General features: G+C 43.3%; 1 protein-coding gene across 1 annotated transcript in view; it reads left to right on the forward strand.

Moving 5' to 3' along the window:
- The window catches only part of ACADVL (acyl-CoA dehydrogenase very long chain), a 184,179-nt gene that overhangs the window by 36,991 nt on the left and 133,793 nt on the right, over positions 1–13,395 (forward strand). The window contains exons 5-6 of the mRNA XM_053718432.1: positions 277–341; positions 980–1,114. Of these exons, the coding sequence (XP_053574407.1) occupies positions 277–341; positions 980–1,114 (200 nt within the window). The remainder of the gene's footprint in view (positions 1–276; positions 342–979; positions 1,115–13,395) is intronic.

Raw genomic sequence — 13,395 nt, forward strand, 5'->3', positions numbered from 1 at the left:
AGAGAATGATTGTTTTTATACAGCTTCTCTGAAATATGATTTGCGCACATACCATTCTGTACCCATCTACGCATTTTGCCTCATCTCCCAGTGTTTTTCTTCCTAAAAAAAAAAAAATGTAAACATTGAGTTGCTTTACCTTCTAACTGAGTGATAGGTACCATGATTTGCTTTAGTACTTTTTTATTTTTTTATTTTTTATTCCTACCTTCACCTTTTGTCTCTGCTTTATCCATGGCTCGTTTATCCTAAATGCCCTTCCTTCACCATCCCTAGTGCTGAGTGAGGAGCAGTCTCAGTTCCTGAGTGAGTTGGTGGGTCCTGTGTCCCGATTCTTCCAGGTGAGAGAGGAGTATAGGAGAGCAAGGGTGAAGGGAGAATGTAGTTTAGGCTGTAGAAGGAGATGGAGGAAAACAGTTTTTTTTACACAGGAACAGGAAAGAAGAACTTAACAGGAGGTTTATAAGTGAACATAGACTAAAGGGAAGGATAGAAGATAATTGGTTAAGAGGAAGATAGAAGTTAAGCATAGGAGGGTTATTGCACAAGGGCGAGGAATAGTAACCCTGAGTAATAGGAGAGTGTATGTCGTTTAACTGTGCAAAAAGTTGTGTATGCTGTGGAGTGGAGGGTACGTATAAGATAGGGCTGTATGGGAGAGATGGTATGAGTGTGAAGATTGCTATGTTGAAAAGTAGAGATGAATGGGTGGAATAATGAGTAGTGAAAAATGTGAAAGGTGGCATTTCTGCTGACAGACCAGGAAGTGTAAATGAGACAGGTGTGAGGAAAAGGCAATTTAGCTTTGTACAGAGGATGGGAAATAGATAGGGTTTGTTGTTTGCTTGTATTTGAGATAGAGACAAAACAAGAGAGTAGGTCAACACTTTAATTAAATAACTTTGTAGGTCTGCTAGATAGGCAACATTCTGTAAAATGTAGATGTAATTGAATGAGTTTTCACCCTTTTAAACCACAGGAGGTTAATAACCCAGCTCTGAATGACGACCTTGAAAAGGTGGATGATGAAACTCTTACTGGACTGAAGGAGCTGGGAGCATTTGGTCTGCAAGTACCGACTGAATTAGGTGGCATGGGACTGAACAACACACAGGTAACAAATGAAACCTTGAAAATGTACAATATGCGGTGTGTTTTAATATGTTTGTGTCTAATATCTTGGTGCACTCACCATTGAAGATTATCACCTTTTAAATGGGGCTGGACAGAAACTCAAAATCTTCCTGCAAAATTCTGTATCTTTTCTTTCTAATGACACGGTGAGTCCACGGATCATCAATAATTACTGTTGGGAATATCACTTCTGGCCAGCAGGAGGAGGCAAAGAGCACCACAGCAAAGCTGATAAATATCACTTCCCTACCCACAATCCCCCAGTCATTCTCTTTGCCTAGAGTGCAAGGAGAAGGTGAAGTTTAGGTGTCTGATAAGTTTTCTTCAATCAAGATTTTATTATTTTTAAGCAGAGTAGGTTTACTCTGATCTTTCTTGGGGTCTAGCCTTAGTCCATGTCAGTGTCATCAGACTTTTGAGTCTGGTGGCTTTTGAGCAATTGGAAACTTGTGAGGTACAATCCTCTCTACGTTTTCCCAAGGTTGTTGCTGCCCTTATCAGAAAGTCTGAGTAGGTTTACTCAGATTCTTTCCTTTTCCACAGGTCCATGTGAGGTATGACATCCTCTCAAACCAGGTGAGCTGTCCTGCTGCCGGACAGACTTTTTTTCAGGTAAGTGCCATTTATATTTTCCTTTTGAAAAGAACAAGCAGAATTTTTTTGGCACTTCAGCAGTTAAATTCTGCTTGAGCAGGGTGCTTTTCATTAACCAGCTATGGAAGGGTTAATTTATGGGCAGTTTGGCAGGCACTGGGAGACAGTGAGGAGAGACTTTTTGTTTTGAATTGGTGGCTCAGCTGTGTTTTTCTCTTGTTAAGTGTATTCAGTCCACGGGTCATCCATTACTTATGGGATATATTCCCTTCCCAACAGGAAGTTGCAAGAGGATCACCCAAGCAGAGCTGCTATATAGCTTCTCCCCTCACATGTCATATCCAGTCATTCTCTTGCAACTGACATAGTAGGAAGGTGTGAGAGGAGTGTGGAATTTTTATACTTAATTATTTCTTCAATCAAAAGTTTGTTATTTTAAATGGAACCGGAGTGTGCTGTTTTTTTCTCTCAGGCAGTATTTAGAAGAAGAATCTGCCTGCGTTTTCTATGATCTTAGCAGAAGTAACTAAGATCCACTGGCTGTTCTCTCACATTCTGAGGAGTGGGGTAACTTCAGAAAGGGAATAGCATGCGGGGTCACCTGCAGATGAGGTATGTGCAGTAGAATATTTTTCTAAGGAATGGAATTGACTAAGAAAATACTGCTGATACCGATGTAATGTAAGTACAGCCTTAAATGCAGTAGCGACTGGTATCAGGCTAATGAATGTATGTACAATAAGTAATTTTCTAAGGAATGGAATTTGACTAAGAAAATACTGTTAATACTGAAGTAATGTATGAGCCTTAACTGCAGTAGAAACGACTGGTAGCAGGCTTATTAATAACACTACCTAACTTTTAAAGTGCATGTTTAAAACGTTTACTGGCATGTTATTCGTTTTTTGTGAGGTACGTTGGTGATAAATCTTTTGGGGCATGATTTTCCACATGGCTGTCGTTTATTTCTGCATAGAAACGGTTAACTGAGGTTTCCCACTGTTGTAATATGAGTGGGAGGGGCCTATTTTAGCGCTTTTTTGCTCAGTAAAAATTCAGTTACAGTCTTCCTGCTTCTTCCTCCTTGATCCAGGACGTCTCTAGAGAGCTCAGGGGTCTTCAAAATTCATTTTGAGGGAGGTAATCAGTCACAGCAGACCTGTGACAGTGTGTTTGACTGTGATAAAAAACGTTAATTGTTAAATTGATTATCCGTTTTTGGGTATTAAGGGGTTAATCATCCATTTGCTAGTGGGTGCAATGCTTTGCTAACTTAATACATTTACTGTGAAAATTTGGTTGCTATAACTGATTTGGTTCTTTGTTATTTCAACTGTGACAATTTTTTGTGCTTCTTAAAGGCGCAGTAGCGTTTTTTATATTGCTTGTAAACTTATTTGAAAGGATTTTCCAAGCTTGCTAGTCTCATTGCTAGTCTGTTTAAACATGTCTGACACAGATGAATCTGTTTGTTCACTATGTTTGAAGGCCAATGTGGAGCTCCACAGAAATATGTGTACTAAATGTATTGATGTCACTTTGAATAAAAGTCAATTTTTATCTGTAAAGAAATTATCACCAGACAACGAGGGGGAAGTTATGCCAACTAACCCTCCTCACGTGTCAGTACCTTCGCCTTCCGCTCAAGAGGCGCGTGATATTGTGGCGCCAAGTACATCAGAGAGGCCCATACAAATCACTTTGCAAGACATGGCTGCTGTTATGACAGAGGTATTATCTAAATTGCCAGAATTAAGAGGCAAGCGCGATAGCTCTGGGTTAAGGACAGAGCGCACTGATGATGTGAGAGCCATGTCCGATACTGCGTCACAATTTGCAGAACATGAGGACGGAGAGCTTCATTCTGTGGGTGACGGATCTGATCCAGGGAGACTGGATTCAGAGATTTCTAATTTTAAATTTAAGCTTGAGAACCTCCGTGTATTGCTAGGGGAGGTATTAGCGGCTCTGAATGATTGTAACACGGTTGCAATTCCAGAGAAAATATGTAGGTTGGATAGATACTTTGCGGTACCGGTGTGTACTGACGTTTTTCCTATACCTAAAAGGCTTACAGAAATTATTAGCAAGGAGTGGGATAGACCCGGTGTGCCCTTTTCCCCTCCTCCGATATTTAGAAAAATGTTTCCAATAGACGCCACCACACGAGACTTATGGCAGACGGTCCCTAAGGTGGAGGGAGCAGTTTCTACTTTAGCTAAACGTACCACTATCCCGGTGGAGGATAGTTGTGCTTTTTCGGATCCAATGGATAAAAAATTAGGTTACCTTAAGAAAATGTTTGTTCAACAAGGTTTTATCTTACAGCCCCTTGCATGCATTGCGCCTGTCACTGCTGCTGCGGCATTCTGGTTTGAGTCTCTGGAAGAGGCCATTCGCACAGCTCCATTGGATGAGATTATAGCCAAGCTTAAAGCACTTAAGCTAGCTAATGCATTTGTTTCTGATGCCGTTGTACATTTAACCAAACTAACGGCTAAGAACTCCGGATTCGCCATCCAGGCGCGCAGAGCGCTATGGCTTAAATCCTGGTCAGCTGACGTGACTTCTAAATCTAAATTGCTTAAAGGGACAGTCTAGGCCAAAATAAACTTTCATGATTCAGATAGAGCATGTAATTTTAAACAATTTTCCAATTTGCTTTTATCACCAATTTTGCTTTGTTCTCTTGGTATTCTTAGTTGAGAGCTTAACCTAGGAGGTTCATATGCTAATTTCTTAGACCTCGAAGCCCACCTCTTTCAGATTGCATTTTAACAGTTTTTCCCCACTAGAGGGTGTTAGTTCACGTATTTCATATAGATAACATTGTGCTCGTGCACGAGAAGTTATCTGGGAGCAGGCACTGATTGGCTAGACTGCAAGTCTGTCAAAAGAACTGAAAAAAGGGGCAGTTTGCAGAGGCTTAGATACAAGATAATCACAGAGGTTAAAAGTATATTATTATAACTGTGTTGGTTATGCAAAACTGGGAAATGGGTAATAAAGGTATTATCTATCTTTTAAAACAATAAAAATTCTGGTGTAGACTGTCCCTTTAATATTCCTTTCAAGGGGCAGACCTTATTCGGGCCCGGCTTGAAAGAAATTATTGCTGACAATACTGGAGGTAAGGGTCATACTCTTCCTCAGGACAGGGCCAAATCAAAGGCCAAACAGTCTAATTTTCGTGCCTTTCGTAACTTCAAGGCAGGAGCAGCATCAACTCCAAAACAGGAAGGAACTGTTGCTCGTTACAGACAGGGCTGGAAAGCTAACCAGCCCTGGAACAAGGGCAAGCAGGCCAGAAAACCTGCTGCTGCCCCTAAGACAGCATGAAGAGAGGGCCCCCTATCCGGAAACGGATCTAGTGGGGGGCAGACTTTCTCTCTTCGCCCAGGCTTGGGCAAGAGATGTCCAGGATCCCTGGGCGTTGGAGATCATATCTCAGGGATATCTTCTGGACTTCAAAGCTTCTCCTCCACAAGGGAGATTTCATCTTTCAAGGTTATCAGCAAACCAAATAAAGAAAGAGGCTGTGTACAAGACCTCTTAGTAATGGGGGTGATCCACCCAGTTCCGCGAACGGAACAAGGGCAAGGGTTTTACTCAAATCTGTTTGTGGTTCCCAAGAAAGAGGGAACCTTCAGACCAATCTTGGACCTAAAAATCTTAAACAAATTCCAAAGAGTTCCATCATTCAAAATGGAAACTATTCGAACCATCCTACTCATGATCCAAGAGGGTCAATACATGACCACAGTAGACTTAAAGGATGCCTACCTTCATATACCGATACACAAAGATCATTATCGGTACCTAAGATTTGCCTTTCTAGACAGGCATTACCAGTTTGTAGCTCTTCCCTTCGGGTTAGCTACGGCCCCGAGAATTTTTACAAAGGTTCTGGGCTCATTTCTAGCGGTGCTATGACCGCGAGGCACAGCGGTGGCTCCGTACCTAGATGACATTCTGATACAAGCGTCAAGTTTTCAAATTGCCAAGTCTCATACAGAGATAGTTCTGGCATTTCTGAGGTCGCATGGGTGGAAGGTGAACGTGGAAAAGAGTTCTCTATCACCACTCACAAGAGTCTCCTTCCTAGGGACTCTGATAGATTCTGTAGAAATGAAAATTTACCTGACGGAGGCCAGGTTATCAAAACTTTTAAATGCTTGCCGTGTCCTTCATTCCATTCCACGCCCGTCAGTAGCTCAGTGCATGGAAGTAATCGGCTTAATGGTAGCGGCAATGGACATAGTACCATTTGCGCGCCTGCATCTCAGACCTCTGCAATTATGCATGCTAAGTCAGTGGAATGGGGATTACTCAGATTTGTCCCCTCTACTAAATCTGGATCAAGAGACCAGAGATTCTCTTCTCTGGTGGCTTTCTCGGGTCCATCTGTCAGATTGGACAATTGTAACAACAGATGCCAGCCTTCTAGGTTGGGGCGCAGTCTGGAACTCCCTGAAGGCTCAGGGATTATGGACTCAGGAGGAGAAACTCTTCCCAATAAATATTCTGGAGTTGAGAGCAATATTCAATGCTCTTCTAGCTTGGCCTCAGTTAGCAACACTGAGGTTCATCAGATTTCAGTCGGACAACATCACGACTGTGGCTTACATCAACCATCAAGGGGGAACCAGGAGTTTCCTAGAGATGTTGGAAGTCTCAAAGATAATTCACTGGGCAGAGTCTCACTCTTGCCACCTGTCGGCGATCTACATCCCAGGCGTGGAGAACTGGGAGGCGGATTTTCTAAGTCGCCAGACTTTTCATCCGGGGGAGTGGGAACTTCATCCGGAGGTCTTCGCTCAACTGATTCATCTGGATCTCATGGCGTCTCGCCAGAACGCCAAGCTTCCTTGTTACGGATCCAGGGACCCAGGAGCGGCGCTGATAGATGCTCTGACAGCCCCTTGGGTCTTCAACATGGCTTATGTGTTTCCACCATTTCTGATTCTACCTCGACTGATTGCCAAGATCAAACAGGAGAGAGCATCGGTGATTCTGATAGCGCCTGCGTGGCCACGCAGGACCTGGTATGCAGACCTAGTGGACATATCGTCCTGTCCACCATGGTCTCTACCTCTAATACAAGGTCCTTTCAAACATCCAAATCTAATTTCTCTGAGGCTCACTGCATGGAGATTGAACGCTTGATCCTATCAAAGCGTGGCTTCTCGGAGTCAGTTATTGATACCTTAATACAGGCACGGAAGCCTGTTACCAGAAAAATTTACCATAAGATATGGCGTAAATATTTATATTGGTGCGAATCCAAGGGTTACTCATGGAGTAAGGTTAGGATTCCTAGGATATTGTCCTTTCTACAAGAGGGTTTAGAAAAGGGCTTATCTGCTAGTTCGTTAAAGGGACAGATTTCTGCTCTGTCTATTCTCTTACACAAACGTCTGGCAGAAGTTCCAGACGTCCAGGCTTTTTGTCAGGCTTTGGCTAGGATTAAGCCTGTGTTTAAGACTGTTGCTCCTCCGTGGAGCTTAAACTTGGTTCTTAAAGTTCTTCAAGGGGTTCCGTTTGAACCCCTTCATTCCATTGATATTAAGCTTTTATCTTGGAAAGTTCTGTTTTTGATGGCTATTTCCTCGGCTCGAAGAGTATCGGAGTTATCTGCCTTACATTGTGATTCTCCTTATCTGATCTTTCATTCAGACGAGGTAGTTCTGCGTACTAAACCTGGGTTTTTACCTAAGGTAGTTTCTAACAGGAATATCAATCAGGAGATTGTTGTTCCATCATTATGTCCTAATCCTTCTTCAAAGAAGGAACGACTTTTGCATAATCTGGACGTAGTCCGTGCCCTGAAGTTCTATTTACAGGCAACTAAAGATTTTCGTCAAACTTCTTCCCTGTTTTGTCGTGTACTCTGGTCAGAGGAGAGGTCAAAAAGCTTCGGCAACCTCTCCTTTTGGCTTCGTAGCATAATACGTTTAGCCTATGAGACTGCTGGACAGCAGCCCCCTGAAAGAATTACAGCTCATTCCACTAGAGCTGTGGCTTCCACCTGGGCCTTTAAGAATGAGGCCTCTGTTGAACAGATTTGCAAGGCTGCAACTTGGTCTTCGCTTCACACTTTTTCAAAATTTTACAAATTTGACACTTTTGCTTCTTCGGAGGCTGTTTTTGGGAGAAAGGTTCTTCAGACAGTGGTTCCTTCCGTTTAAGTTCCTGCCTTGTCCCTCCCATCATCCGTGTACTTTGGCTTTGGTATTGGTATCCCATAAGTAATGGATGACCCGTGGACTGAATACACTTAACAAGAGAAAACATAATTTATGCTTACCTGATAAATTTATTTCTCTTGTAGTGTATTCAGTCCACGGCCCGCCCTGTCTTTTTAAGGCAGATCTAAATTTTTATTAAAACTCCAGTCACCACTGCACCCTATGGTTTCTCCTTTCTTGTCTTGTTTCGGTCGAATGACTGGATATGACATGTGAGGGGATAAGCTATATAGCAGCTCTGCTTGGGTGATCCTCTTGCATCTTCCTGTTGGGAAGGGAATATATCCCATAAGTAATGGATGACCCGTGGACTGAATACACTACAAGAGAAATAAATTTATCAGGTAAGCATAAATTATGTTTTTTGCTCAAGTTGAGATCCGGGCAGAACTTTTACTTATTCGTTGCGACTATGATTTCTCCCTACTTTTGTACTATGACCGCCGGAAACGCTTTTGATTAAAAGGGGAGGGTCCTTGTTGGAGGCAGGTTAGTCTGTTAGGTGCGCTTTCAGTTGCGCTGTCGGCTTGAGTTGGTGACGCAGTTATCGGCTGCTCTGTGTGTGAAATTCGTTTCTAAGTCGTTACAAGTCTGAAACTGAACTTTTGGGAGTAAGACTCTTTTTCTGGCTGCAGGACAGGTAGACACCTCAGTCAAGCTACTGAGGTGTTTGGTTTGCCTGGGGTTTATTGCGGGCTTTACTTCCTACATTAATTAAGATTAATTTAAAGGCACAGTACTCAATTTAATTTTCATTAAAAATGGTTTCTTTTTTTCTTTTTCCCTTTAATTTTGCAAAGAGGGAAGAGGCTTTACAAATTGTTTCATGCCAGCTGTGTTTTGATTCTCAAGAGGAACCTCCAATTCCATTTTGTTCCTCATGCATTGAGAGAACTTTGAGTTATAGAGAGAATTTTTTTTAACCATGAGCCACCATTAGCTAAGGTGGATGCTGTTCAGGTGTCTCCTGTATCAGATATGCCGCAGCTTTCTCCTCAAGCGTCCCATTCTTTTCAGTCTCCACATGCAGTGCCCTGCGTTTCCTCTAATAATCCGGTAGGATTTTCTTTGCAGGATATTGCTACCCAGGTATCTTCTGCGGGGTATCTGAGGCATTGTCTGCTTTTTCCATGTTGCAGGGGAAGTGTAAAAGGAATCCGTGAATAAGGTTTATGAACAAGTTTTGGCTATCCAATTCTCCTTCCCACAAGTGAGAGGAAGAAGACACTTCAGTAGCGTCTGAGGGTGAAATCTCAGACTCGGACAGTATAATTCCTTCTTCTGATGCTGAAGTGGTATCCTTCAGATTTAAGCTAGAACACTTCCGCATGTTACTTAAGGAGGTTTTGGCTACCTTGGACGACTCCGATACAACTGTCGTAGTCGACCCTAAGAAATCTAGTAAGCTGAACAAGTACTTTGATGTTCCCTCCGCGGTGGAGGTTTTCCCTGTGCCAGACCGTGCTACAGTGATTATTGCTCGGGAATGGGAGAGACCTGGCATTCCCTTTTCTCCATCTCCAATTTTCAAGAAAATGTTTCCTATAGCAGACACTATTAAGGAGTCGTGGCAAACGGTTCCTAAGGTGTAAGGGGCGATTTTCACTTTGGCTAAGAGGACTACTATTCCCATAGAGGATAGTTGTTCTTTTAAGGATCCAATAGATAAGAAGCTGGAAGCATTATTAAAGAAAATGTACATCCACCAGGGTCTCCGATGGCAGCCTGCGATGTGTATTGCCACTATCACCAGTGCTGCAGCTTACTGGTTTGATGTGTTGTCCGATTCTATTCGGACAGATACTCCTCTTGAGGAGATCCAGGACAGGATTAAGGCCCTTAAGTTAGCCAATTCCTTATTATGGATGCTTCTTTACAATTAAAGTGGGAGCAAAAATTTCTGGTTTTGCGGTCTTAGCTCGCAGAGCCTTATGGTTAAAGTCTTCGTCTGCTGATGTTTCATCTAAGTCCAAACTTTTGACCTTGTTTGGGCCTGGTTTGGCTGAAATGATCTCAGATATTACAGGAGGGAAGGGTTCCTTTCTTCCTCAAAATAAAGAGAATAAGTAGAAAGGACGTCAGAGTAATTTTCGTTCCTTTTGTAACTTTAGTGGTAAACCCACCTCTCCCTCCTCCAAGCAAGATCAAGTCAAGTCTTCCTGGAAACCTAGCCAGTCTTGGGAATCAGTCTAAGAAACCCGCAGCTGATTCCAAGTCAGCATGAAGGGTCGAACCCCGATCCGGGAGCGGATCTAGTAGGGGGAACTTCATCTGAAGGTGTTTTCCAGTTTGACTCTCAAATGGGGGCAGCCAGAACTGGATCTCATGGCTTCTCGGCAGAATGCCCAGCTCCGAGGTACGGCTCGAGGTCAAGGGATCCACAGGCAGTTCTGATAGATGCTCTGACTGTTCCTTGGAACTTCAGTCTAGCATACCTGTTTCCTCCGTTTACTCTCCTTCCAAGGGTCATTGCTCGGATCAAGCAGGAGAGGGCGTCAGTGATTCTAATAGCTCCGGCGTGGCCTCGCAGGATCTGGTATGCAGACCTAGTGGAAATGTCATCCTTTCCTCTTTGGAGACTTCCTCTGAGTAAGAATCTTCTACTTCAGGGTTCCTTCCTTCATCCATATCTCGTTTCTCTAAAGCTGACTACTTGGAGATTGAACGCTTAATTTTATCTAAGCGTGGGTTTTCAGAGTCATTGAGACCTTGATCCAGGCTCTTAAGCCTGTGTCTCGTAGGATTTACCATAAGATTTGGCGTAAATATTTGTATTGGTGTGTATCCATAGGATACTCTTGGAGTAGAGTCAGGATTCCTAGGATTTTCTCTTTTCTCCAGCACGGTCTGGAGAAGGGTTTGTCGGCTGTATGTATTGGGTACTTGTAAAGCGCGGCTAATCACCCGTAAGGGTCTCAAGGCGCTGCTCATTTTATCGACCTCGGAAAGGATGAAAGACTGAGTGGACCTTGCCGGGGATCGAACCTGCAACCCTTGGGTTTCTACAGAGCTTAGCATGAGCTATCTGTACGGCCAGTACTCTGAAGGGTCAGATTTCGGCATTGTCTATTTTGTTGCACAAGCGTCTGGCAGATGTGCCAGACGTTTAATCGTTTTGTCAGGCCTTGGTCAGGATCCGGCCTGTGTTTAAACCAGTTACTCCTCCCTGGAGTCTTAATCTTGTTATTAAGGTTTTACAGCAGGCTCCGTTTGAGCCTATGCATTCCTTGGATATTAAGTTGTTATCTTGGAAAGTTTTGTTTCCTGTTGCTATTTCTTCTGCTAGGAGAGTTACGGAACTCTCGGCGCTTCAGTGTGATTCCCCTTATCTTATCTTTCATTGTGATAAGGTGGTTTTGAGTACTAAGTTGGGTTCCCTGCCTAAAGTTTTTTCGTTCAAGAATATTAATCAGGAAAAATTCTATCTACAGGCGACTTTTGTCAGTCCTCTGCCTTGTTTGTCTGTTTTTCTGGGAAATGCAAGGGTCAGAAAGCTACGGCTACTTTGCTTTCCTTTTGGCTGAAGAGTGTTATTTGTTTGGCCCATGAGACTGCTGGACAGCAGCCTCCTGAGAAAATCGCAGCTCACTTGGGCTTTCAAAAATTAATCTTCTGTGTAACAGATTTGCAAGGCTGCAACTTGGTCATCTTTGCATACTTTTTCTAAATTCTATAAATTCGATACTTTTGCCTCGGTAGATGCTTCCTTTGGGAGAAAGGTTCTTCAAGCAGCGGTGCCTTCTGTTTAGGTTACCTGTCTTGTCCCTCCCTTATCTGTGTCCTCTAGCTTTGGTATTGATTCCCAACAGTTATTATTGATGATCCGTGGACTCACCGTGTCATTAGAAAGAAAACAAAATTTATGCTTACCTGATAAACGTATTTCTTTCTTGACACGGTGAGTCCACTGCCCACCCTATTTTTTCACTCGGTTTCTTTTCTATATAAACCTCAGACACCTCTGCACCTTGTGTTACTTCCTTTCTGTCCTTTCCTTTGGTCGAATGACTGGGGGATTGTGGGTAGAGAAGTGATTTTTATCAGCTTTGCTGTGGTGCTCTTTGCCTCCTCCTGCTGGTCAGGAGTGATATTCCCAACAGTTATTGTTGATGATCCGTGGACTCACAGTGTCAAGAAATAAATACATTTATCAGTTAAGCATACATTTCTCCAACATAGGTGTGTCCGGTCCACGGCGTCATCCTTACTTGTGGGATATTCTCTTCCCCAACAGAAAATGGCAAAGAGCCCAGCAAAGCTGGTCACATGATCCCTCCTAGGCTCCGCCTTCCCCAGTCATTCTCTTTGCCGTTGTACAGGCAACATCTCCACGGAGATGGCTTAGAGTTTTTTGGGCTGGGGCGCGGTCTGGGAACCCCAGAAAAATCAGGGTCTATGGTTTCGGGAAGACTCTCTTCTCCCGATAAACATAATGGAACTGAGAGCGATATTCAATGCTCTCAAGGCTTGGCCTCGACTAGCAAAGGCCAAATTCATAAGGTTTCAATCAGACAACATGACGACTGTTACATATATCAACCATCAGGGGGTAACAAGGAGTTCCCTGGCGATGGAGGAGCATCCGGGGGAGTGGGAACTCCATCTGGAAATCTTTGCCCAAATAACTCAATTATGGGGCATTCCAGACTTGGTTCTGATGGCCTCTCGTCAGAACTTCATGGTCCCTTGTTACGGGTCCAAATCCAGGGATCCCAAGGCGACTCTATTGGATACAATAGTAGCACCTTGGATCTTCAACCTAGCTTATGTATTCCCACCGTTTCCTCTAATTCCCAGGCTGGTAGCCAGGATCAATCTGGAGAGGGCTTCGGTGACCTTGATAGTTCCTGTGTGGCCACGCAGGACTTGGTATGCAGACCTGGTGAATGTGTCATCGGCTCCACCATGGAAGCTACCTTTGAGACAGGACCTTCTTATTCAGGGTCCATTCGAACATCCGAATCTGGTTTTCCTCCAACTGACTGCTTGGAGTTTGAACGCTTGATTTTATCAAAGCGTGGGTTTTCAGATTCTGTAATAGATACTCTTATTCAGGCTAGAAAGCCTGTAACTAGAAAAATTCTATTTAGATGCTACAAAGGATTTCAGACAAACATCTTCCTTGTTTGTTGTTTATTCTGGTAAAAGGAGAGGTCAAAAAGCAACTTCTACCTCTCTATCTTTTTGGCTTAAAAGCATCATCAGATTGGCTTATGAGACTGCCGGACGGCAGCCTCCTGAAAGAATCACAGCTCATTCCACTAGGGCCGTGGCTTCCACATGGGCCTTTAAGAACGAGGCTTCTGTTGATCAGATATGTAAGGCAGCGACTTGGTCTTCACTGCACACTTTTACCAAATTTTACAAATTTGATACTTTTGCTTCTTCTGAGGCTATTTTTGGGAGAAAGGTTTTGCAA

Source organism: Bombina bombina, chromosome 6 (genome assembly GCF_027579735.1).
Source record: "Bombina bombina isolate aBomBom1 chromosome 6, aBomBom1.pri, whole genome shotgun sequence".
Lineage (NCBI taxonomy): Eukaryota > Metazoa > Chordata > Amphibia > Anura > Bombinatoridae > Bombina > Bombina bombina.